At 42.5% G+C, this 24,928-nt stretch overlaps 1 protein-coding gene and 10 non-coding genes across 11 annotated transcripts; 1 reads left to right on the forward strand and 10 right to left on the reverse strand.

Annotated features, from left to right (window-relative positions):
* Nucleotides 1-549: 549 nt before the first annotated feature.
* Nucleotides 550-19,412, reverse strand: LOC122766150 (protein spire homolog 1-like). The gene is made up of 3 exons (XM_044020804.1): nucleotides 19,223-19,412; nucleotides 7,332-7,363; nucleotides 550-999 (listed from the first exon to the last, which is right to left on the reverse strand). The coding sequence occupies exons 1-3, from the start codon at nucleotides 19,410-19,412 to the stop codon at nucleotides 706-708; spliced, it is 516 nt and encodes a 171-aa protein (XP_043876739.1). The 3' UTR covers nucleotides 550-705.
* On the reverse strand, nucleotides 9,322-9,393 carry trnag-ucc. The gene has a single exon. It is a non-coding gene; the product is annotated as a tRNA-Gly (tRNA).
* On the reverse strand, nucleotides 9,818-9,889 carry trnag-ucc. The gene has a single exon. It is a non-coding gene; the product is annotated as a tRNA-Gly (tRNA).
* trnag-ucc lies at nucleotides 10,905-10,976 on the reverse strand. Its single transcript has one exon. It is a non-coding gene; the product is annotated as a tRNA-Gly (tRNA).
* On the reverse strand, nucleotides 13,949-14,020 carry trnag-ucc. Its single transcript has one exon. It is a non-coding gene; the product is annotated as a tRNA-Gly (tRNA).
* trnag-ucc lies at nucleotides 14,947-15,018 on the reverse strand. The gene has a single exon. It is a non-coding gene; the product is annotated as a tRNA-Gly (tRNA).
* On the reverse strand, nucleotides 15,432-15,503 carry trnag-ucc. Its single transcript has one exon. It is a non-coding gene; the product is annotated as a tRNA-Gly (tRNA).
* Nucleotides 15,999-16,070, reverse strand: trnag-ucc. The gene has a single exon. It is a non-coding gene; the product is annotated as a tRNA-Gly (tRNA).
* On the reverse strand, nucleotides 16,520-16,591 carry trnag-ucc. Its single transcript has one exon. It is a non-coding gene; the product is annotated as a tRNA-Gly (tRNA).
* Nucleotides 19,413-24,324: 4,912 nt separating the features above from the next.
* Nucleotides 24,325-24,407, forward strand: trnal-cag. Its single transcript has one exon. It is a non-coding gene; the product is annotated as a tRNA-Leu (tRNA).
* A 328-nt stretch (nucleotides 24,408-24,735) lies between these two features.
* Nucleotides 24,736-24,807, reverse strand: trnap-ugg. Its single transcript has one exon. It is a non-coding gene; the product is annotated as a tRNA-Pro (tRNA).
* Between the last annotated feature and the right edge of the window lie 121 nt (nucleotides 24,808-24,928).

Below are 24,928 nucleotides of genomic sequence, written 5' to 3' on the forward strand. Positions count from 1 at the left end.
AGCAGGCCTGTTTCCTGTGGGTGTTGGCCTTCGCCAGGGCTGCGCTTTATCACCAATCCTGTTTGTGATTTTCATGGACAGGATATCGAGCCGTAGTCATGGGGGAGAGGGGTTGTGGTTTGGCGGGCTTGAGATCACGTCGCTGCTTTTTAAAGATGATGTGGTCCTCATGGCTTCGTAGGCCTGTGACCTTCAGCGCTCACTGAGGCGGTTCGTGGCCGAGTGTGAAGCGGTCGGGATGAAGATCAGCACCTCCAAGTCTGAGGCCATGGCTCTTAGCAGGAAACCGGTGGATGGCCTTCTCCAGGTAGGGAATGACTCCTTGCCCCAGGTGAAGGAGTTCAAGTATCTCGGGGTCTTGTTCACGAGTGAGGGGACGAGGGAGCGGGAGATGGGCCGGAGAATCGGAGCGGCTGGTGCGGTACTGCATTTGCTTTACCGCACGGTTGTGATGAAAAGGGAGCTGAGCCAGAAGGCAAAGCTCTCGATCTACTGGTCAATCTTCGTTCCTATCCTCACCTATGGTGATGACGACGACAACGACGACGACTAGTCCCTTTTTCTGAAGATTCTTGGGGAATGAGCGGCCTGACGGCCTTCATCTGGGGAATTAGTTTAGAGCTGGAGCGATAATGACATATGGACAAACCGCTTTGTTGACAGACCTGATGTGAGAATGTGGGGAAAGACAAAAAATACAGATCCTTACAGATATTTCACAAAACAACCTACCAGGATAAGATCTCGATAGTTGCGTATTCTGGCGACCGTGCAGTTGGTGGTGGCAGATACAAGCTCCTCTTCTTCCTCCTCCTCACACTCGTCCTCTTCTTCAGTAGCCTCGTAGCCCTCGTCGGGACAGGGGTCGCTCTCACTTTTATTGTGGTTGGTCATCATGTCAATCAGGTGCTCGAGCGGCGGGCTGAGTTCACGCTCCTCGTTTTCTTTGAGACCATAGTCCAGAGCTTTGTAGATCATAACACCCAGTGAGTCGATAACCTGTGGGAGACAAACAACAAATGTGATATTGCACATTTTCTGTAGTGTTTATTTTATGTGTAAGACACATGAGGTACAAAAGGAGGAGCGACAATTTAAAACAGCTATCTGTGTATTTTACTGGATTCAGATATTTCATTCAACATAGAACTTTTATTTTTGTTAAGCTTGATATAAAAGGTTTTTCAATATATTGTAGCTATGGTTCATCTGAAGTCAACTAAAAATGTTTTGGCCCGTCGAGAGGGAATGTCATTTATGTACGTGTTCTCAGCTCCTGCTGATCTATAATTGACTGTGCACTGGCACATCATCATAGAACAAACTTAATTTCATTGCAACCCCCAAACAAGTTGGATAAACAACTCTTTTTTTTACAGTAAAGTTAATTCAACTAAATAGACAGGAAGATGGTTCACTATGTCCCCAAAATAAGGTCCCAGCATTCCTCCAAACAAGGATGATTTTATTAATTTAATAAACAATTTCCCTCATTAATCAGCAGCAGGGTATGACGTCTTTTATTGCAGCCTCCTCCAGCTCATCCTAATGTCTCAAAGTTCCACTGAACTACTACGAGACAAAGGTTGTCTTTCACAGCAGCACATCCAGTTGGCTTTGCAACCGATGTGTCCTCTCCTGACTCAATCTGATCATTGCTCTCTCTCAAAAAAAATAAATATGCACACAGCACAATGGACATCTCCTGGACAGACAAATGAACAAAATGTTCCCACACAGCTGACTCAAAAAGTAGAGCTACACGTAACACTTATTTTATTAATCAAATGGTGAATCTAATTATTATTCTAGAACATAAAATGGTAAAAAAAAAATGTGACCTTTCAAATCTCAAAAGAGAAGAAAGAAGATGGTCATAAAAAAAATCTTGTTTTGGCCACAAAACAAAAGACATTCAGTTTACTGTCAAAAGAACAATAAGGAACCAAAAGGTTTTCATACTTGAGCTACACTTATTATACCAATTGATTGTTAATCAAATGTAGGTGTAGTCCTACTTGAATGTTCTTGGGAGGTCAATCCTGAGGTAACTATAGGCTGAATTCTTCCTTGGGTATGTTCGCTTTGTCACGTCGTGTAATATACTACAAAATACACAGCTATTTTAAGTTATTATAATATTATGACTCACGTATGATATTGTGTTAGATTTGAGTTAAGGTTAGGTTGTTTTGGCCTCAGTAAACATACCACAGTTTGAGAACCATGGTCCTAGGCAATAGTCAGGTTCAAAGGTCTTGTAATGATGAGTGACAGCGCAGTGTTTTCAGTGCACGACATGACAACACAGCAGGGCTACATGTAGGAGGAGCTACACCTCAGAGCTTTTGGTGGAGGTAATGTAATAAACGGCAGCATACCATGACTCATTTAGTGTACTGTACGTTCCGATACAGAAAGGAATGGAGAACTATTGTTTAAAAAAAAAGGGAGGCAACCAAAAACAACATGATGTGGGTGAAGCTGGTATTGCTTGGCATGGTTGTGCTTGTGTATGGAGCCTGGGAGTGGTGTACAAAAGAGAAAGGACAGAGGGTGTCAACAGGACACATTTAAGATCAATTATAAGTTAAATATATATTACGGCACCTTCCCATCGGTGTTTAAAAGCATCCAGAATTTCTTAACACTCTATAGATCCTATTCTTTCTGAGCAAAGATCTATTGTGTTATGTTACACTGTTAACATTTATCAAGATCATCTGTGTGCCGTTGATAATCCTGTGCCAGGGCTAAAATAAATATTCTTTTCCTTAACGTCTTATTATGTAAGCTCATAATCCATCTATAGGACGGCATGCACTACAATGCATGCAGATGGTACGGTACAGCATGTCGGCGTGACAGACAGTACCATAGGGTCTTATTCATTGTTTGAATTATGTGGGGAAAATACTCTTTATATAATATTAGTTACTTTGCACATCACTTGTATTATTGATTACATGACTCAAATACAATGTCAGACACTCTGGGGCATAAATTATAATATATTTTGCCAAATACACAGTAAAAACTGGATAAACCACAGCATCTCAACAGCTGTGTTCCTTCTATCACAGAAAAAACTGTTGGAGCGTTTAATCAGAAGGTATGAGGAATAGGCGTCTAAAAGAGGGAGGAGGAAAAACTGTTCAATTTAATTATGCATCATAATCTCATACAAAGACTTGTGACTCAAAGTAATTTGTAAAGGATGAAGGAGGCGAGGGAACCAGTTTGTGGATACACAGTTGGTTATGACGTGCAGAAAACCCACTGCTGGGCTTCAGGTCCTGGCTGAACCACTAACTAAAATTGAACTCCACCGAGGAGAAGGTGGGAGCTCGCCACAATGATTCCATCGGTGGCAGATTTGGCCAACCACAGGTAGTCACGAGAACAAGCACATTTTCAAATGCTTCATAGGAAATGCAGAGGGAAGAGTCATGAGGGTGTCAAAAGAAACTGAACTTCAGTGCTGAAGTGGGTTGAAGTATAAATAAGGGTAAACCGGCTGGATGTGATCATGTTTCTACATTCTAGTTCAAAACCTGGCAGCCGAGTTGTGGACTTTTTCCACAGTTAATCAATGGAGTTTGGCTTGAAGCAGAAAAAACCTCTTTGAGCATCCCCACAAATGTGAACCTTTCCATTCAGTCTTTAACTCCAGCCTCTCTCTCGCTCTCTCTCACACTGCGCTGATGCATGATATCATGTGGTTTTCCAACAATGACTTGTTTCATTACTAGAGAATCTCCAGTGAAGACTGGTGTCATCATTTAGATGAACATGAAAACTATTTTTTTTTACTCATAAATAACAAACTCCTGAAGGAACGGATGTGGTCATATCTTTATCATAGCAGAGCTAGTTTCCCAATAAGCCCAAACCAACCAATACATAGCAAAACTTCAATGGTAGATTAAAAAATGTGTACACATCAAAATGGAGAAAAGCCATTTATGTCTAAAATAACCATCAGGACATGGAGAAAATTAAATAAGATTATAAGAATAAGTATCAAGTATAAAAAGTTCTAATTAGGGTCACAGTTCAGTGCAGAAGCCTGTTCATGCTGAACATTTCAACTGGTCTGACATAATATTTAGCTATGACTTAAACACGTTCATACTCTAGTCACCATTTGTGACCCGAGGCATCACTGTAGACATCCGAGTTCACAAAGCAGACAGATAAGCAGTCTGCTTCTGTAGTAGAGCAAAGCCACCACTACAGACGGTTACATAACCAGAGCTAAATCTAGGAGGTTTTTCCACTGCCAGAGTTGATGTTTTGCCATTTACAGTCTGCAGCATCACTATTCTTTCCTAGTTGGGGCAGAACTAGGCTGTAACTAATGATTATTTTCTGGATTAATCGAGTAAACATTTGGTCCATAAAATGTTGATCACTGTTTTTGAAACCTGGAAATGATGACGTTTTAATGATTTCTTTGTCATATGGAGCAAAAGAAAACAGGCAGAACATAGAACATAAGGCTGCTCTTTCATGTCTTCATAGACAATATTTGGTCAAAGATTGTCAAGTTTGAAGGCTTGAAGTCACTTATACTGGAAAGGGCTGGATATAAATAAATACCAACTACTAAAACTCCATTCCTTTGGCTTTGAAGTTGCTGTGAAAATGTCCATATGAGCCAAAATATGATCAGAGATCGTAGCACAAGCTGTATTGGTGTTTTTAAGTCAACCTGTCAATGTCATGATTGATAACAATAAAAACAAAAAGTAACACAGAGTTCACTGATACATACAGGAAATCAAATTAGGTGTCACTGAACCCTGACAGCTGACCCCCTCAAAGAAAATGTTCCATCGTCTCCAAATCAGAGTTGACATGATAGTGTCAGTCGAGAGCAAACTGATGACTGTTGAAGGGTGATGGCATGATTGGCATTCAGGCCAAACACACGCACAACCTCAGCAATTTGTTTGAGCCAAAGATATACAAATATGCACTCGCTAAGCTAGGTACACCTGTTAAGCGACAGACTGCTCGTTAAAGCCAACGTCTAATCAGCCAATCACGTAGCAGCAACTTCATTCATTGTAGGCATGTAGACATGGTTCAAGATGACCTGGTTAGGTTCAAACCAAGCATCAGATTAGGGCACAAGTATTTCAGAAGCTGCTCATTTATTTGGATTTTCACATACAACCATATCTGGGGCTTACAGAGAATGGTCCGGGAAAAAAAACTATATCCAGTGATCCAGTAGTTCTCTGGATTATAAAAAATGAAAAAATTCTGGAAAAAGCTGCTACAATGTTTACTCGTGTGTGGCCACTCGGTCAGACAGTCATTTCCTCTTCCTCATATCCTCCGACAACGGTTTTCTCTGCTTCTTTTTCCACCAGCGCTGCCATGATAAACATCTGCTTGCAGTGCCGTAAAGCAAAGCGTGTTCCTCACAAACAGAGAGCTCACACAGGTGACGAGTCATTACCTCCAACAAGGAAGTTATGTTTTCATTGTGGTTTGACTGCGATCAGCAAGATTACTCAGAAACCAAAGAAACAAGGGCTGTGCTCAAGGTTTAGCCACATGGGTCTTTTCTGTAGGGCGTCTGTTATGCCGATGCACAAACCATTAGGCAAGAAGAACACCAACAATGCCAAACACACCCTGCTCAGGAGCAGCACCACAATACATGTCATGATGTGATGAGAAATCCAGTAAAACCACAGCAGTAAATAAAAAAATATTATGAGCAAAATATGGTGTTGAATGACGAAGACGAGAGCACATTCATTTTATATCTTCTCAGTTAAGATTCACTGGAGAGCAGTGTCAGGCTGTGAGGTCACAGTTCAGCCATGAGATTTTGTTCATGATCCAAATGTCAGCTGATGGTGGAATTCCAATTCCTACTCGGTCATGTAGACACATGCATGTCTGAGATCACATGAACCACGCTAACAAACATGAGGGAAGATCCGACTGGAGCTGACGGGACTGTGTGTAATTAGCCTGTGTACACAGCAGAAACTTCTCCTCCCTTGATTACACAATGCACCTTGCTAGACTAAACACACACTGGCCACATATATAACCTTCACATGTTTCTGGTGCTTATGTTTCAGTGTAGAATGATTAAAAAGAGAAAAAAAAAAAAAACACACTCCTGAATGAAAAAGAGCGGAACAACAAAGACATGCATTCTTTTAAGTGCTCTCCTGCATTAGGGTGCAGCTCACACAACAAACCACAGAACAAAGTAGAGAGTGCCATGCGTACAAAGCTCACTCCCACGGTTTAGTGTCTCATAGGTCAGGGCTCAAGCTTCAAGGAAAAGCACATTAAAGGATGCCATGAGAGCGAGAGAAACTGGGTTCAACCTATAGTGGAGATGTGATCAAAATTGTGTACACTCAAAGTGTATTTTGAGTGTGCACATCTTGACTTTGTTGAATTTTAAGCCTTCTTAATTTGGCATACAATATTGAAATGTTGCTATATTACTGCTGTAAATCTTCCCATGCTTCTGAGATGTTAGTGATTACCCGTTTATGAATTAAGAATCTTTTTCTCAAGCCGACAACGTCCATTTCTTTTCTTTGACTCCACATACCATATAGTTATGACTACAAGCAATGATCTCTTTGAAAGAGTTAAAACTTAAAAGAAGTCTATATTTAACATGAACGGCTCATGTTAAATATAGACTTCTTTAATTTGTTTGCCAGGTCTAGGATAGAGTACATCTTGGAACTTGACTGCCTTGCATTGAAAATGTTTTCCTTAAGGCCACACCAGTCTAATTGTTCACCTATAGCATCAATGTTGAGCAAGCAGTGATAACTGTTAAACTATTTAGCCTCAGTTTATCTGAGAAACAATGCTTTACACTTGTGAAAAAAAATAAATTAGACAACTAAAGCCCCAAAAGATAAGATTATAAATAACCAGAGTTACAGCTGTTACCATCAGCAGAGTGATTTACACTGCCTGTGTGTAAAACAAAACTGAAGTCTGGGTTTATTCTGGAAGCCATCGAGCTGTTGAACAGTAACAGTTTGAGAAATGGTCAGTTCACTTGATGATGCACTTGCCCTTTAGCCTTACCCATCCTTGAGTGCACATCTGTTCATGTAGATTGGTTTACTCTTGTTGCGTTTGTGAATTTAGAAAATTTAAACTTAAATGCGTTGAATACATTAAAATGCATTAACTTTTCTAAATAAATGACTTGAATTAATTAAGTATTTTTTTAAACCAGTGTATTCCGTCTTGGGTGTTGCTGCTGGATCTGAGTTAATAGAAAACTAACTGAGGCAACAGTCATTTTCCAGCATGGAAAAACTCACCTCTAATGACGTGGGAGCCGGTTTGTATTTATCTGCAATGAGAGAACAGAGAGGAGAGTGTTATTCACACTTATTAACACTGAAGATGGTTATTAGTTGGGCAAGTAGTTATTTGTTCCAGTCAATCAAAAAGGGCAAACACACACTATGAATTATTCACACATGTGCATATAATATATTGCACAAGAATGAATAGACACAGAGAACGCTCACACATTAAACAGAAGATGAAATATTGAACTTCTCGTGCGCAGAGAGCGAATGAGACCAAATGTAACTAAACAAGAGGAGATGAAGATGGAGTACATGATCACAGCTCTGCAGATGATGGTTGAAACTGAGTGAATAAACAATAAGGTCTTCTTTGATGGCCTTTCCTTAGTTTTTACAGTATTAACATGTTCTTAATTTTGTTTTCTTCTAAAATCAAGAAGCGCATAGGACTGTTCAACAATCAATTCAGGTCAATTATATAGAGTGATAATCAAACGTTTCTCGTAAGCAACTAGTTCTATTTTAGTTTTTATTTGACACGGCAAGTGTTTATGAGCAATACTGATATGAACAAAAGCCAACCGTCAAAGGAACGGCAACATTAAGGGGTGAAAGTACAATCAGAGCTGTATAACTACAGACCTTCACACAAGTCCACAGTATGAGAGATGAGGTCATCCTAAATAAATAAGAGACACACTGACGTGGTCTGCCATTTATAAAAAGACACACCGACGTGGTCTGCCATTTATAAAAAGACACACCGACAGGAGGTGCTTGTTTTCATGAAGTACAAGTCACAGAAACAGAGGAAAAACCAATAGTCAACTGGGAAACACTAGGTCCTCTGTTTCTGTCAGCAAAGCAGAGGCAGCTTGGCAAAGGTCCTCGTCTCTCACACAGAGCATATCTCGGTCAGTTTTGCGGACTTCTAATAAGTAAAAGTGGCAAATCTTTTATCAATTAAACGAAGAGGATACATCCTTACACCACTCAAGGAGCTAATTAACCAATTTAATTGTATGAATATGATTTCATTTAAAATACTTTTTGCATCAAAATCGTCAAGAAGGAAACAAAATCCCAAAAAAAATTCACTGGGGTAAACAAGCTTCATTTGGCTGCATCATTCAGATTCAACACATGGACTGACCCGACTGCAGATCAGGTCACAAAATCAGTTCAATTTAGAATCAAGTCTAAAACGAGACTTGGCTTGAGCTCTATGCTGCTCATTAGTAGGATTCTCTCTGCAATAAATCACGATGATAAACTCGTCCTTGTTTACCGAGATGCTGTAAACAAGGCCTTTACACAACGCAATGTGAGCCAGAGATGCTGTGGAGCTCAGTGTTGTGGTCCTAGTACTGGCCAAACCATGACACCTTTTTCCTGACTCACACAAAATAAAGGCCATACGTAGGCTACGTGAGCATTGCTTTTCTACGTGGATAGTAGCCTCTGCAACTGTCGGCTGCACTACTGGAGGCTTAATAAGAACCAGGAGAGGAGAATCGAACCCGGGTCAACTGCTTGGAAAGCAGCTATGCTTACCACTATACCACCATCGCTTGACAAGTGCTGAAGAGGTAAGGCTTTAGGACAGCGAGCCATAGAATTTAATCACAGGTAAGGAACATGGTAAGGTAAGGCTCAGTTGGGATGTTAAGGTACTGTACTTTAAAGTCAGCACTGTAAAAACTGCAATGTGTGTGAGAGTAGATGTTCCCCAAGATATTTAAACTTCCGTCCTCCAGTAAGAAGCAAAGTACAGTTTTCAATGCTGTCGCAGTTCAAACCCCAGTGAAATCGTGTACAGGCATAGAATACAGACACAGCATTGACTGTACTTATGAAAGGTCTTGGTGGCCTTGGTGGCGGTCTGCAATCACTCTAATCAAACAACATGTAGAAGGGGTGGTTGTGGTGGTGGTTGTGTTGTCTTGAAACCCAGACAAAGTGAAGAGATGTCGCACATTCATTCAAACAGCCTCTATGCGACGGCCGGGAATCGAACCCGGGTCAACTGCTTGGAAGGCAGCTATGCTTACCACTATACCACCATCGCTTGACATGTACTGAAGAGGTAAGGCTTTAGGACAGCAAGCCATAGAATTTAATCAAAGGTAAGGAACTTGGTAAAGTAAGGCTCAGTTGGGATGTTATGGTACTGTACTTTAAAGTCAGCACTGTAAAAACTGCAATATGAGAGTAGATGTACCCCAAGATATTTAACCTTCCCTCCTCTAGTAAGAAGCAAAGTACAGTTTTCAATGCTGTGGCAGTGCAAACCCCAGTGAAATCGTGTACAGGCATAGAATACAGACACAGAATTGACTGTACTTATGAAAAGGCTTGTTGGCTCGCAGCTAAAGCCCACCGGTCTGCAATCACTCTAATCAAACAGTATGTAGAAAGGGTGGTTGTGTTGTCTTGAAACCCAGACAAAGTGAAGAGATGTCGCACATTTATAAAGACTCAAACAGCCTCTATGCGACGGCCGGGAATCGAACCCGGGTCAACTGCTTGGAAGGCAGCTATGCTTACCACTATACCACCATCGCTTGACATGTACTGAAGAGGTAAGGCTTTAGGACAGCAAGCCATAGAATTTAATCACAGGTAAGGAACTTGGTAAAGTAAGGCTCAGTTGGGATGTTAAGGTACTGTACTTTAAAGTCAGCACTATAAAAACTGCAATATGAGCGTACATGTTCCCCAAGATATTTAACCTTCCCTCCTCTAGTACGAAGCAAAGTACAGTTTTCAATAATGTGGCAGTGCAAACCCCAGTGAAATCGTGTACAGGCATAGAATACAGACACAGCATTGACTGTACTTATGAAAGGTCTTGGTGGCCTTGGTGGCGGTCTTGGTGGCCTTGGTGGCGGTCTGCAATCACTCTAATCAAACAATACGTAGAAGGGGTGGTTGTGGTGGTGGTTGTGTTGTCTTGAAACCCAGACAAAGTGAGGAGATGTCACACATTTATAAAGATTCAAACAGCCTCTATGTGACGGCCGGGAATCGAACCCGGGTCAACTGCTTGGAAGGCAGCTATGCTTAACACTATACCACCATCGCTTGACAAGAGCCGAAGAGGTAAGGCTTTAGGAAAGCGAGTAATAGAATTTAATCATGTTGAGTTTATGATCACCAGTTTACAAGCCCAATAGTATAAATATGCCACACTGCCAATAAAATGAGTATGACTCTGCAAAGGTAAGGAGTTTGGTAAAGTAAGGCTCAGTTGGGATGTTATTGTACAATACTTTAAAATTGGCACTGTAAAAACTGCAATGTGAAAGTAGATGGACCCCAAGATATTTAAACTTCCGTCCTCCAGTAAGAAGCAAAGTACAGTTTTCAATGCTGTCGCAGTTCAAACCCCAGTGAAATCGTGTACAGGCATAGAATACAGACACAGCATTGACTGTACTTATGAAAGGTCTTGGTGGCCCGTAGCAAAAGCCCCACGGTGTGCAATCACTCAGTATGTTGAAGGGGTGGTTGTGTTGTCTTGAAACCCAGACAAAGTGAGGAGATGTTCCACATTTATAAAGACTCAAACAGCCTCTATGCGACGGCCGGGAATCGAACCTGGGTCAACTGCTTGGAAGGCAGCTATACTTACCACTATACCACCATCGCTTGACATGTACTGAAGAGGTAAGGCTTTAGGACAGCGAGCCATAGAATTTAATCACAGGTAAGGAACTTGGTAAAGTAAGGCTCAGTTGGGATGTTAAGGTACTGTACTTTAAAGTCAGCACTGTAAAAACTGCAATGTGAGAGTAGATGTTCCCCAAGATATTTAACCTTCCCTCCTCTAGTACGAAGCAAAGTACAGTTTTCAATAATGTGGCAGTGCAAACCCCAGTGAAATCGTGTCCAGGCATAGAATACAGACACAGCATTGACTGTACTTATGAAAGGTCTTGGTGGCCTTGGTGGCGGTCTTGGTGGCCTTGGTGGCGGTCTGCAATCACTCTAATCAAACAATACGTAGAAGGGGTGGTTGTGGTGGTGGTTGTGTTGTCTTGAAACCCAGACAAAGTGAGGAGATGTCGCACATTTATTAAGACTCAAACAGCCTCTATGTGACTGCCGGGAATCGAACCCGGGTCAACTGCTTGGAAGGCAGCTATGCTTACCACTATACCACCATCGCTTGACATGTACTGAAGAGGTAAGGCTTTAGGACAGCAAGCCATAGAATTTAATCACAGGTAAGGAACTTGGTAAAGTAAGGCTCAGTTGGGATGTTAAGGTACTGTACTTTAAAGTCAGCACTATAAAAACTGCAATATGAGCGTACATGTTCCCCAAGATATTTAACCTTCCCTCCTCTAGTAAGAAGCAAAGTACAGTTTTCAATGCTGTGGCAGTGCAAACCCCAGTGAAATCGTGTACAGGCATAGAATACAGACACAGCATTGACTGTACTTATGAAAGGTCTTGGTGGCTCGTAGCAAATGCCCTGCGGTCTGCAATCACTCTAATCAAGCAGTATGTAGAAGGGGTGGTTGTGTTGTCTTGAAACCTAGACAAAGTGAGGAGATGTCACACATTTATAAAGATTCAAACAGCCTCTATGTGACTGCCGGGAATCGAACCGGGGTCAACTGCTTGGAAGGCAGCTATGCTTACCACTATACCACCATCGCTTGACATGTACTGAAGAGGTAAGGCTTTAGGACAGCAAGCCATAGAATTTAATCACAGGTAAGGAACTTGGTAAAGTAAGGCTCAGTTGGGATGTTAAGGTACTGTACTTTAAAGTCAGCACTGTAAAAACTGCAATGTGAGAGTAGATGTTCCCCAAGATATTTAACCTTCCCTCCTCTAGTACGAAGCAAAGTACAGTTTTCAATAATGTGGCAGTGCAAATGCCAGTGAAATCGTGTCCAGGCATAGAATACAGACACAGCATTGACTGTACTTATGAAAGGTCTTGGTGGCCTTTTTGGCGGTCTTGGTGGCGGTCTGCAATCACTCTAATCAAACAATACGTAGAAGGGGTGGTTTTGGTGGTGGTTGTGTTGTCTTGAAACCCAGACAAAGTGAGGAGATGTCGCACATTTATTAAGACTCAAACAGCCTCTATGTGACTGCCGGGAATCGAACCCGGGTCAACTGCTTGGAAGGCAGCTATGCTTACCACTATACCACCATCGCTTGACATGTACTGAAGAGGTAAGGCTTTAGGACAGCGAGCCATAGAATTTAATCACAGGTAAGGAACTTGGTAAAGTAAGGCTCAGTTGGGATGTTAAGGTACTGTACTTTAAAGTCAGCACTGTAAAAACTGCAATGTGAGAGTTGATGTTCCCCAAGATATTTAACCTTCCCTCCTCTAGTACGAAGCAAAGTACAGTTGTCAATAATGTGGCAGTGCAAACCCCAGTGAAATCGTGTCCAGGCATAGAATACAGACACAGAATTGACTGTACTTATGAAAGGTCTTGGTGGCCTTGGTGGCGGTCTTGGTGGCCTTGGTGGCGGTCTGCAATCACTCTAATCAAACAATACGTAGAAGGGGTGGTTGTGGTGGTGGTTGTGTTGTCTTGAAACCCAGACAAAGTGAGGAGATGTCGCACATTTATTAAGACCCAAACAGCCTCTATGCGACGGCCGGGAATCGAACTCTGGTCAACTGCTTGGAAGGCAGCTATGCTTACCACTATAGCACCATCGCTTGACATGTACTGAAGAGGTAAGGCTTTAGGACAGCAAGCCATAGAATTTAATCACAGGTAAGGAACTTGGTAAAGTAAGGCTCAGTTGGGATGTTAAGGTACTGTACTTTAAAGTCAGCACTATAAAAACTGCAATATGAGCGTACATGTTCCCCAAGATATTTAACCTTCCCTCCTCTAGTAAGAAGCAAAGTACAGTTTTCAATGCTGTGGCAGTGCAAACCCCAGTGAAATCGTGTACAGGCATAGAATACAGACACAGCATTGACTGTACTTATGAAAGGTCTTGGTGGCTCGTAGCAAATGCCCTGCGGTCTGCAATCACTCTAATCAAGCAGTATGTAGAAGGGGTGGTTGTGTTGTCTTGAAACCTAGACAAAGTGAGGAGATGTCACACATTTATAAAGATTCAAACAGCCTCTATGTGACGGCCGGGAATCGAACCCGGGTCAACTGCTTGGAAGGCAGCTATGCTTACCACTATACCACCATCTCTTGACATGTACTGAAGAGGTAAGGCTTTAGGACAGCGAGCCATAGAATTTAATCACAGGTAAGGAACTTGGTAAAGTAAGGCTCAGTTGGGATGTTAAGGTACTGTACTTTAAAGTCAGCACTGTAAAAACTGCAATGTGAGAGTTGATGTTCCCCAAGATATTTAACCTTCCCTCCTCTAGTACGAAGCAAAGTACAGTTTTCAATAATGTGGCAGTGCAAACCCCAGTGAAATCGTGTCCAGGCATAGAATACAGACACAGAATTGACTGTACTTATGAAAAGGCTTGTTGGCTCGCAGCTAAAGCCCACCGGTCTGCAATCACAAGACTCTAATCAAACAGTATGTAGAAAGGGTGGTTGTGTTGTCTTGAAACCCAGACAAAGTGAGGAGCTGTCGCACATTTATGAAGAATCAAACAGCCTCTATGCGACGGCCGGGAATCGAACCCGGGTCAACTGCTTGGAAGGCAGCTATGCTTACCACTATACCACCATCGCTTGACATGTACTGAAGAGGTAAGGCAAGCCATACAATTTAATCACAGGTAAGGAACTTGGTAAAGTAAGGCTCAGTTGGGATGTTAAGGTACTGTACTTTAAAGTCAGCACTGTAAAAACTGCAATGTGAGAGTAGATGTTCCCAAGATATTTAACCTTCCCTCCTCTAGTATGAAGCAAAGTACAGTTTTCAATAATGTGGCAGTGCAAACCCCAGTGAAATCGTGTCCAGGCATAGAATACAGACACAGCATTGACTGTACTTATGAAAAGTCTTGGTGGCCTTGGTGGCGGTCTGCAATCACTCTAATCAAACAACATGTAGAAGGGGTGGTTGTGGTGGTGGTTGTGTTGTCTTGAAACCCAGACAAAGTGAAGAGATGTCGCACATTTATAAAGACTCAAACAGCCTCTATGCGACGGCCGGGAATTGAACCCGGGTCAACTGCTTGGAAGGAAGCTATGCTTACCACTATACCACCATCGCTTGACATGTACTGAAGAGGTAAGGCTTTAGGACAGCAAGCCATAGAATTTAATCACAGGTAAGGAACTTGGTAAAGTAAGGCTCAGTTGGGATGTTTAGGTACTGTACTTTAAAGTCAGCACTGTAAAAACTGCAATATGAGAGTAGATGTTCCCCAAGATATTTAACCTTCCCTCCTCTAGTAAGAAGCAAAGTACAGTTTTCAATGCTGTGGCAGTGCAAACCCCAGTGAAATCGTGTCCAGGCATAGAATACAGACACAGCATTGACTGTACTAATGAAAGGTCTTGGTGGCCTTGGTGGCGGTCTTGGTGGCGGTCTGCAATCACTCTAATCAAACAATACGTAGAAGGGGTGGTTTTGGTGGTGGTTGTGTTGTCTTGAAACCCAGACAAAGTGAAGAGATGTCGCACATTTATAGAGACTCAAACAGCCTCTATGCGACGGCCGGGAATCGAACCCGGGTCAACTGCTTGGAAGGCAGCTATGCTTACCACTATACCACCATCGCTTGACATGTACTGAAGAGGTAAGGCAAGCCATAGAATTTAATCACAGGTAAGGAACTTGGTAAAGTAAGGCTCAGTTGGGATGTTAAGGTACTGTACTTTAAAGTCAGCACTATAAAAACTGCAATATGAGAGTAGATGTTCCCCAAGATATTTAACCTTCCCTCCTCTAGTAAGAAGCAAAGTACAGTTTTCAATGCTGTGGCAGTGCAAACCCCAGTGAAATCGTGTACAGGCATAGAATACAGACACAGAATTGACTGTACTTATGAAAAGGCTTGTTGGCTCGCAGCTAAAGCCCACCGGTCTGCAATCACTCTAATCAAACAGTATGTAGAAAGGGTGGTTGTGTTGTCTTGAAAACCAGACAAAGTGAAGAGATGTCGCACATTTATAAAGACTCAAACAGCCTCTATGCGACAGCCGGGAATCGAACCCGGGTCAACTGCTTGGAAGGCAGCTATGCTTACCACTATACCACCATCGCTTGACAAGAGCCGAAGAGGTAAGGCTTTAGGAAAGCGAGTAATAGAATTTAATCATGTTGAGTTTATGATCACCAGTTTACAAGCCCAATAGTATAAATATGCCACACTGCCAATAAAATGAGTATGACTCTGCAAAGGTAAGGAGTTTGGTAAAGTAGGGCTCAGTTGGGATGTTATTGTACAATACTTTAAAATTGGCACTGTAAAAACTGCAATGTGAAAGTAGATGGACCCCAAGATATTTAAACTTCCGTCCTCCAGTAAGAAGCAAAGTACAGTTTTCAATGCTGTCGCAGTTGAAACCCCAGTGAAATCGTGTACAGGCATAGAATACAGACACAGCATTGACTGTACTTATGAAAGGTCTTGGTGGCTCGTAGCAAAAGCCCCACGGTGTGCAATCACTCAGTATGTTGAAGGGGTGGTTGTGTTGTCTTGAAACCCAGACAAAGTGAGGAGATGTCGCACATTTATAAAGACTCAAACAGCCTCTATGCGACGGCCGGGAATCGAACCCGGGTCAACTGCTTGGAAGGCAGCTATGCTTACCACTATACCACCATCGCTTGACATGTACTGAAGAGGTAAGGCTTTAGGACAGCAAGCCATAGAATTTAATCACAGGTAAGGAACTTGGTAAAGTAAGGCTCAGTTGGGATGTTAAGGTACTGTACTTTAAAGTCAGCACTGTAAAAACTGCAATGTGAGAGTAGATGTTCCCCAAGATATTTAACCTTCCCTCCTCTAGTACGAAGCAAAGTACAGTTTTCAATAATGTGGCAGTGCAAACCCCAGTGAAATCGTGTCCAGGCATAGAATACAGACAAAGCATTGACTGTACTTATGAAAGGTCTTGGTGGCCTTGGTGGCGGTCTTGGTGGCCTTGGTAGCGGTCTGCAATAACTCTAATCAAACAATACGTAGAAGGGGTGGTTGTGGTGGTGGTTGTGTTGTCTTGAAACCCAGACAAAGTGAAGAGATGTCGCACATTTATAAAGACTCAAACAGCCCTTTATGCGACGGCCGGGAATCGAACCCGGGTCAACTGCTTGGAAGGCAGCTATGCTTACCACTATACCACCATCGCTTGACATGTACTGAAGAGGTAAGGCTTTAGGACAGCAAGCCATAGAATTTAATCACAGGTAAGGAACTTGGTAAAGTAAGGCTCAGTTGGGATGTTATGGTACTGTACTTTAAAGTCAGCACTGTAAAAACTGCAATATGAGAGTAGATGTTCCCCAAGATATTTAACCTTCCCTCCTCTAGTAAGAAGCAAAGTACAGTTTTCAATGCTGTGGCAGTGCAAACCCCAGTGAAATCGTGTACAGGCATAGAATACAGACACAGCATTGACTGTACTTATGAAAGGGCTTGGTGGCTCGCAGCAAAAGCCCAGCGGTCTGCAATCACTCTAATAAAACAGTATGTAGAAGGGGTGGTTGTGTTGTCTTGAAACCCAGACAAAGTGAGGAGCTGTCGCACATTTATGAAGAATCAAACAGCCTCTATGCGACGGCCGGGAATCGAACCCGGGTCAACTGCTTGGAAGGCAGCTATGCTTACCACTATACCAACATCGCTTGACAAGTGCCGAAGAGGTAAGGCTTTAGGACAGCGAGCCATAGAATTTAATCACAGGTAAGGAACTTGGTAAAGTAAGGCTCAGTTGGGATGTTAAGGTACTGTACTTTAAAGTCAGCACTGTAAAAACTGCAATGTGAGAGTAGATGTTCCCCAAGATATTTAACCTTCCCTCCTCTAGTTAGAAGCAAAGTACAGTTTTCAATGCTGTGGCAGTGCAAACCCCAGTGAAATCGTGTCCAGGCATAGAATACAGACACAGCATTGACTGTACTTATGAAAGGTCTTGGTGGTTCGTAGCAAAAGCCCCGCGGTCTGCAATCACTCTAATCAAACAGTATGTAGAAGGGGTGGTTGTGTTGTTTTGAAACCCAGACAAAGTGAGGAGCTGTCGCACATTTATGAAGATTCAAACAGCCTCTATGCGACGGCCGGCAATCGAACCCTGGTCAACTGCTTGGAAGGCAGCTATGCTTTTTTTTATTTATTTTTTTTTTATTATCAAAAATACTTTCAAAAACATGAATTGACAAACAAATGCATTAAAAGGTATTTAGAAAAAATTAAATAGAGTACTCATGTACATAAAACAACTGATTAAGGAGAACTGAACTGTAACCATCACAAAAGACAAGCATTAACACAACAAAAAAATGATAATAAAAAAAAATATATAAATAAATAAATAAAAATAAAAAAACGGAACAGAAAGTTAGAAGCCAAAAACTATGTTGTCATCAGTCACAGACTCAAACAATGTTGTCCCACCTGCGAACCTCTCCCGAAAAATGTTTGTGTATGCAGCATGTAGTAGCCGGAAGTGACTTTTGACTGTGCTTGTGAAGAGAAGCCATCTGTCAATGTGCAGATCTTCGTGTAAGATGTAGTTCCTGGCAATGAAAACTGTATGGCGTGCGATGGAGAGCATGATGTTGATTGTTGTCTTGTTGATACCAGTTGTGCCTTTAGTGATTCCAAATAGCCAAGTCCATTGCCAATCCACAGATGTCATTGTCCTTAGTTTACAGTGGCTGATGAGGAAGGTCCGGACACGATTGATGAAGACCTCACAGATGGGACAAGTGAGAAACAGATGGTCAAAGGTCTCATCGTTCAAATTACAGACAGTGCAAACCCTCCCATAAGCAGTTTTATTTATTTGATGCAGGATGACACCAGTGAAAATGCGTCTGTGGCTTATTTTGAAGTCCGTATTTGTGGCTTGAGGGTGGGCGAAGGGACTTTTCATGTTTTTCCAGATTGACAAAACGTTATGAGCAGGAAAGCGCTTCTGCCAGTATGACTCTGCTGTGGGTTTTTGAGCTGTTTTCATGAGTAGTGTGCTGTACCAAAACTTAGTATTAAGTTCAGACAGAGTTTTTGAGACCGGGTGAGCACTTGTGCGAAAAACAAGGGCGTCATCCTGCATGCTGCCACTGGTCCTGTAAAAGGCTTTCTGCCAATGGGGGGGGATTGCATCAGAGATTTTTTGACAGATCTGTTCAGTTAATTGTTTGCTATGTCGATTATTTATTCTGAGTCTGCTGACTATTTCATCCACGATTATTTCCCCTTGACTATCAATTAGTCCCGCTAACGTGTGCAGCCCCTCTCGCGACAGAGGGCCGCCAGAGATTGGTCGACCAAGGTGTGTGATGTCAGGATTGTGAAAAAGAGGAAGCTGTAAGAGCTGATGTTTGCTCATTACCCATGTGAGGAGGTGGGGCCTGGCCAACCCCCAAGCCTGCAGAACCTCTTTTGTGAAGGGTGATGGCTGCTCAGTTTGTGATTTAGTTGGAATTTGACATAGATTGTAAATGCCACAACTGCCAATTGAGTTTATTGTTTGGGTGAGTTCATGTTTCCAGAACAGATCTGAGTTATTGTCCAATAGTTTTTTTTATTATTTTGACCCTGAAGCAATGTTTCCTGGTTTTTATGTCAATGAGGTTGAGACCTCCATTTGACTGTTTGTTGATTATTGTTTTGTGAGCTATCATATTGCGTCTGCTCCCCCACAGAAAAGTTGATATGGCATTATTTATTTCAGTTAAGGTCTGTTCTGGCAAGTCGTAAATTTGTAAAACATGGTTTAATTTTGACAGAATGAGGGAGTTGAGCACCACCACTTTACCTTTGAGTGTAAGCTTCCTCATCTTCCACATTCCCAAGGTTTTTTTAATTTTTTCAAGCACCTCATGCCAAGTCTGATCCCTGGCAGCCACTCCGTCACAGCCGAGGTACACACCCAGGACCCTCACACAGGCCTTTTCCTCCCTGAACTGCCATCGGCCTGGTGACCTTGCCACCGCGCCACAGTACATTATTGTCGACTTTTTTTCATTTATTTTGGCACCGGAGGCCGCACAGTAATTATCTATGATATCGAGAGCAACATTAAGGCTCTTCTCGTCCTTGACCATTATATTTGTATCATCTGCATAGGAGATCATTTTACAGACAGCTCCGTTGTCTGCTCGTATGCCTTGGATTGACTGATTTTGGTTTATTAGGAGGGCGAGGGGCTCGGCCACCAGGCTATACAGAAGAGAAGATAGGGGACATCCTTGTCTGATTGATCGGTTTATTTTGATTTTTGGGGTTAGAAGACCATTGATTTTGAGTTGACTGTGCGCGTTGTTGTATAAAACCTGAATTGTTTTTCTGAAACTTTGACCAAAGCCAAACTGTTTAAGAGTGGCCCAGAGAAATTCATGTTCCACACAGTCAAAGGCTTTTTCAAAGTCTACGCCCAGATATATTCCACCACTATTTGACATTTGGGAAAGTGCTGACTTGGTGGAAAGAATGGGGTCTGAAATGTCTCTGTTAGGGATGCTGTAGGCTTGTGCTTGGTGTACAAGCCCTGGAATTACCGTTTTGAGTTTATTTGCGAGTGCTTTGGTCAGAATTTTGTAGTCTGTGTTAAGAAGACTGATTGGCCTATAGTTCTGCAGATTTGTTTTGTCCCCTTTGTTTTTGTACACAATTGTAATTAGGCCAGATGTGAGGGTCTCAGGAGCATAGCCCCGGCTGTCTATTTCCTGAAAAACAGATTGTAATATGGGCGATAATTTGTCCTTAAAGGCTTGAAAAAAATCTGTTGTTAGTCCATCTATCCCCGGACTTTTGTTTTTATGAAGGCCAGAAATGGTTGCTTCAATTTCACTTGTTGTGAGAGGCTGATCACACCAGACTTTGTCTTCAGTACCGAGCTTGTTAGTGATTGCTTTAATTACCATCTCTTGATCATACTGACGGACAGGACTACTGGAGTATAGCTGTTGAAAGAAAGAGTGAACCGTTGTTAATATTTCGTCAAGATTTGTGATTGAGTTGCCGTCACTGTTTTTTAATTCCTTGATAGACACTTTGCTCTGCAGTTGTTTCTCCAGTCCCAAAAAATAGGATGTGCACCTTTCACCCTCAACAAATGCTTGTACCCTGCTTCTAGTGATTGCCCCTGCACACTTGATTTTATAATGGTTGGACAGTTGTTCCTTGAGCCATATGTAATTTGTAAGGTCCCTGTTAGGTACCTGGGCAATTTTAGAAAGCTCAACTTCTATTTTCTGTTTTATATCTTTTTCATCTAAATCATTCAACCATCGTTTGTGTTTGCTGTAGTTAATTGAGAGTCTTTTGATGCGTTTTTTTACTTCATCCCACCAGACAAAAGCATCACTAACCCATCGCATTTCTTCAGAGACATTCTGGAGGAAGTTGTTAATTTTTTTAATAAATTGAGGGTCCTGTAATAGACTATTATTGAAGCACCAGACACCTCCATTTATTTGTTGAAATGTTGGAAATATGGACATTTTGATGAAATTATGATCACTTATGGTGTTTATTTGATAATCGATTGTGCTTATTTTGGAAATGGCGGAAGGACCTGCTAGAGTGAAATCTATTCTGGACTGTTTGAGGGAATTATTGGTTATTTGATGTCTTGAGAATTTAATGACAAATGGGTTAGTGATACGCCATACATCAACCAAGTCATGTTTTTTAATGATGTCTATGAGCAAACCCCTACTTGTGTCTTGTTTGAAATGATTGTTCACTGATACATCCATTTTGGTAAGGGCGACATTGAAGTCACCTGTGATAATACATGAGTCAGTTAGCCAGTACTCCAAAGCTTTGAAGAAGAGTTTCCTGTCCCTCTCAACATTGGGAGCGTAGACATTTATAAATCTCAGGTGAGTACCATTACGCCAAGTGTCAATTACTAATAGTCTCCCCTCAGGAGACTTATGAATTTCAGTTATCTTATCAAACACATTTTTTTTTGTTAGGATGGCGACACCACACCTGTTACTTACAGCATTGCTGTAATATATATTACCCTCCCACAGGTCTTTTAACAGATTGAACGGAGATTCAGACCATTTGGTTTCTTGAAGAAACAGTATATCGCAATTGATGGAAGTTAACAAATTATGTAGTTTTTCTCTACTGCAGAGCCCACAGGCATTCAGCGAGAGAAAGGAGACCATGAGGAGGGTGAATTGAAATAGTGTCACGTCAGACATGATTATTAACTTTTTTTACTCTGTTTTTCTTGTGATCTTTTGCCATGTTTTCCTTTCATTTGTCTTTTTCTTAGGTTTGAAATCAGTGAGGTGTCCATTTCAAAATCAGAGTCAGCACTTGGGGGGGGCAATTGTGATGAGGTCTTACTGGAGTGGGGAGGGCTGAGTGATGCAGTGCCGGTGGCCGATGCACTATGCGCTTTTGCAGCCCGCACTGTTTCCTGGTTATCAGTTTTTTTTTTCTGCTGTAGCGCACAGGGGCTCTCAGTAGAGCTCTCCCGCCTCGTGTTTTTCCGAGATTCTGTGGGGTTATCAACCACCTCACAGACGAGACTGGAGGCCGCATCAGCTGGCTCACATGTTTGTGCTTCGGTATGCACCATCTCTACCTCCTCCTCTCCCAAGCTGTCTTCACAGCTTACCTCTGCCTCCTCCTCTCCCGAGCTGTCTACACAGCTCATCTGTGCCTGCTCTGCACCCAAGTCTGACTCATTATTTGATTCAGAATAACTATCATTACATATGCAGTTTTCTTTATTATTGTGGCAAAGCTCACATCTCCTCACAGTTTTAATGCATTCTCTCGCATAATGCCCCTGGACTCCACAGCGGTGACAACAAAATTCTGGACAATCCCGTAGGATGTGTCCTGGCTCTATGCACATACGACAGACTTTGACTTGCCGATCATGGATTACTCTGAAATATTCAGGACCAGTGGCAGTCATAAACCTAGCAGAATAAGGGAGTGATTGCACCGTCTGATTGAACTTTACCTTTAAGTATCTTGTCCCATCTGCGATGTTGGTCCCCGGCCACATTCTCCTCTTAATCGGTGACACCGCTGAGACTCCCCATCCGTATAGTTTGTCCAGAATTTCCTTGTCCGTTATGTAGGCCGGGAGGCCTAGGAAAGATACCACCAGTTCATCATTGTCGAGCTTGTTTGCCAAAACAGTTGTTGTGCCGATCTTGAAGCCGTCCAGGAGCCTTCTTTTCCCCATAGCATTGGTCATTATGACTTCATATTTGTTCTCTCCGGTGTAGCGGCAGGCCATTAAGCCACTACACAACTCCTGCACACACTTTAAAAGTTCCATAATTGTTACTTTCTCCGTACCTTGTAGCTCAATTTGTAGTGTCATGTCCTTGTCATATTTTCTTTGATTTTCCTTGCCTTTATCTTCCTGTCCTTTTTCTGCTGTTGCCGTTTCATTTGCCATTTTTCCGTTCGATGGGTCGTCAACTTGAGGTCCGTCCATAGTCAGCAAAAACTAAAAGCGCCCCCGCACAGTGTAAAACACACTGTCGGGGGAAAACCAGTCTTTTAAATGAACAAAACAAAGAACTAAAGTCGCACAAGACGAGAAAAGGAAAAGAAGTACAAAACAGAGGAGAATAAAGGGGAGAAAACAGGTTGAGAAAAGGAGCCGTGTGCTCGAAATGTTTGTTCCATCCACTTCCTGGTTTGCTTGTGGGCGTGCTCAGGGTGGTATGGCCGTTTATAAAGATTCAAACAGCCTCTATGCGACGGCCGGGAATCGAAGCCGGGTCAATTGCTTGCAAGGAAACTATGCTTACCACTATACCACCATCACTTGACAAGCCCCGAAAAGGTAAGGCTTTGGGACAGCGAGTCATAGAATATAATCATGTTGAGTTTATGATCACCAGTTTACAAGCCCAATAGTATAACTATGCCACACTGCCAGTAAATTGAGTATGACTCTGCAAAGGTGAGGAGTTTGGTAAAGTAAGGCACAGTCGGGATGTTAAGGTACTATACTTTAAAATTGCCACTATAAAAACTGCAATGCAAAAGTAGATGGTCCCAGAGATATTAAACCTTCCCTCCTGCAGTAAGAAGCAAAGTACAGCTTGGAAAAAGACTGCAAGTTTGAGCAGCTCAGAAGTCCGAAAGCCTCCCAACAGATCCTGCTTCAGTGCCCCCTTTGGTATAATGGGGTGGGGAAGCTGACTAAATGCTGTGTGCCTCACCTGCTGGAGTATCATTTGGCTCGTAAGAGAACAGTTGGTGGTTCAAATCCCTGCACACGTCAAGGACTGGCATACCCCATAAGCAAACAACTCGCGCCCATTCACACCCATTGCTGCCGTGGTTTACGCAGGCCCAGTTTCCTTGCCTTGCGTTTGATGTGTTTGCCCACTGGTGTGTGTGCGCAAATTAAACTACTAAATTCCACCCTCTTCAAACTTGCGTTACCACGTCTGTCACATTCAGTACATTTGGCAAGGACAAACTTCATGGTAGAAACACTGCTGAGTGAAAGGCTTTTCTGGGATTTGAACCCAGGACCTTTCACGGCCATTGCATTCATTTTCTTTTTATCAAGTGGTCTTGCTTGAGGTATGTTGAAGACATTTCACCTCTCATCCAAGAGACACACTCTGCTAATGTGTGTTGGCGTTCACCTTTGTTTGTCAGTGGTTGAGTGTTGACCCCTAATAGAAAAGAGCTAAGGGCAGCATTGTAGGTGACTAATAGTTGGTGTCTTAGGCCACCTTCTCTGTTGTGTGATGGTTTTCTAGGTTAAAAAAAGAAGATGATTTCATTCCTCTTCACGACCATATGTCCCCCTTGGCCAGAATGTGGACATTCTCGTCATCAAAAGAGTATCTTTTGTTCTTCAGATGCAAATGGGCAGCCCGGTCTGGACATGTCGCCGTCACCTGCCAAGTCAGGATGGCCGAGCGGTCCAAGGCGCTGCGTTCAGGTCGCAGTCTCCCATGGAGGCGTGGGTTCGAATCTCACTTCTGACAGGATACCTTTTGGGGCAGCCGGAATTACCCTCATAACAGAACAGTTGGGATCTCAAATACCCAGACACGTCAACAACTGGCATAACCCATAGCAAACAACTCGGCCCCACTGCTCCTCGAGTTCCCTGCATTTGGTCTGCGTGTGCAAATTAAAAGACTCTTTAAGCATGTGACATAAAAGCTTTGTTACATTAACTACATTTGGCAAAGACTGGACTACTTTCATGGTTGAAACAGTGCTGTCTGAAAGGCCTTTCTGCAAGAATCATACCGCAAGTCCAACGAGGTGGGAAGCTTCCAAATGTTACAGTTGGACCACACCTGCAGAGGGCTCGTCCGGGATTTGAACCCGGGACCTCTCGCACCCAAAGCGAGAATCATACCCCTAGACCAACGAGCCACAACCTTTGTGCCATATTCTATGTAGGTGTCCTGGTACAGATTTTATGTGAGAAATACTCGTCAAGAATGGGTCACAGAGCTTTTGAGTCTACATCTGCAAACCCGCAATTCCACCTCAG

This window comes from Solea senegalensis, linkage group LG3, assembly GCF_019176455.1.
Source record: "Solea senegalensis isolate Sse05_10M linkage group LG3, IFAPA_SoseM_1, whole genome shotgun sequence".
NCBI lineage: Eukaryota > Metazoa > Chordata > Actinopteri > Pleuronectiformes > Soleidae > Solea > Solea senegalensis.

Excerpts from the sequence above, each read along its gene's own strand:
- LOC122766150 (XM_044020804.1), bottom strand. The coding sequence starts at position 19,412 with ATGTACTGTGGCGCGGTGGCAAGGTCACCAGGCCGATGGCAGTTCAGG. Across the intron at positions 7,364-19,222 it reads GAGGAAGCTTACACTCAAAG|ATAAATACAAACCGGCTCCC; the intron begins GTAAAGTGGTGG and ends CTCTCATTGCAG. Across the intron at positions 1,000-7,331 it reads CGGCTCCCACGTCATTAGAG|GTTATCGACTCACTGGGTGT; the intron begins GTGAGTTTTTCC and ends TGTCTCCCACAG.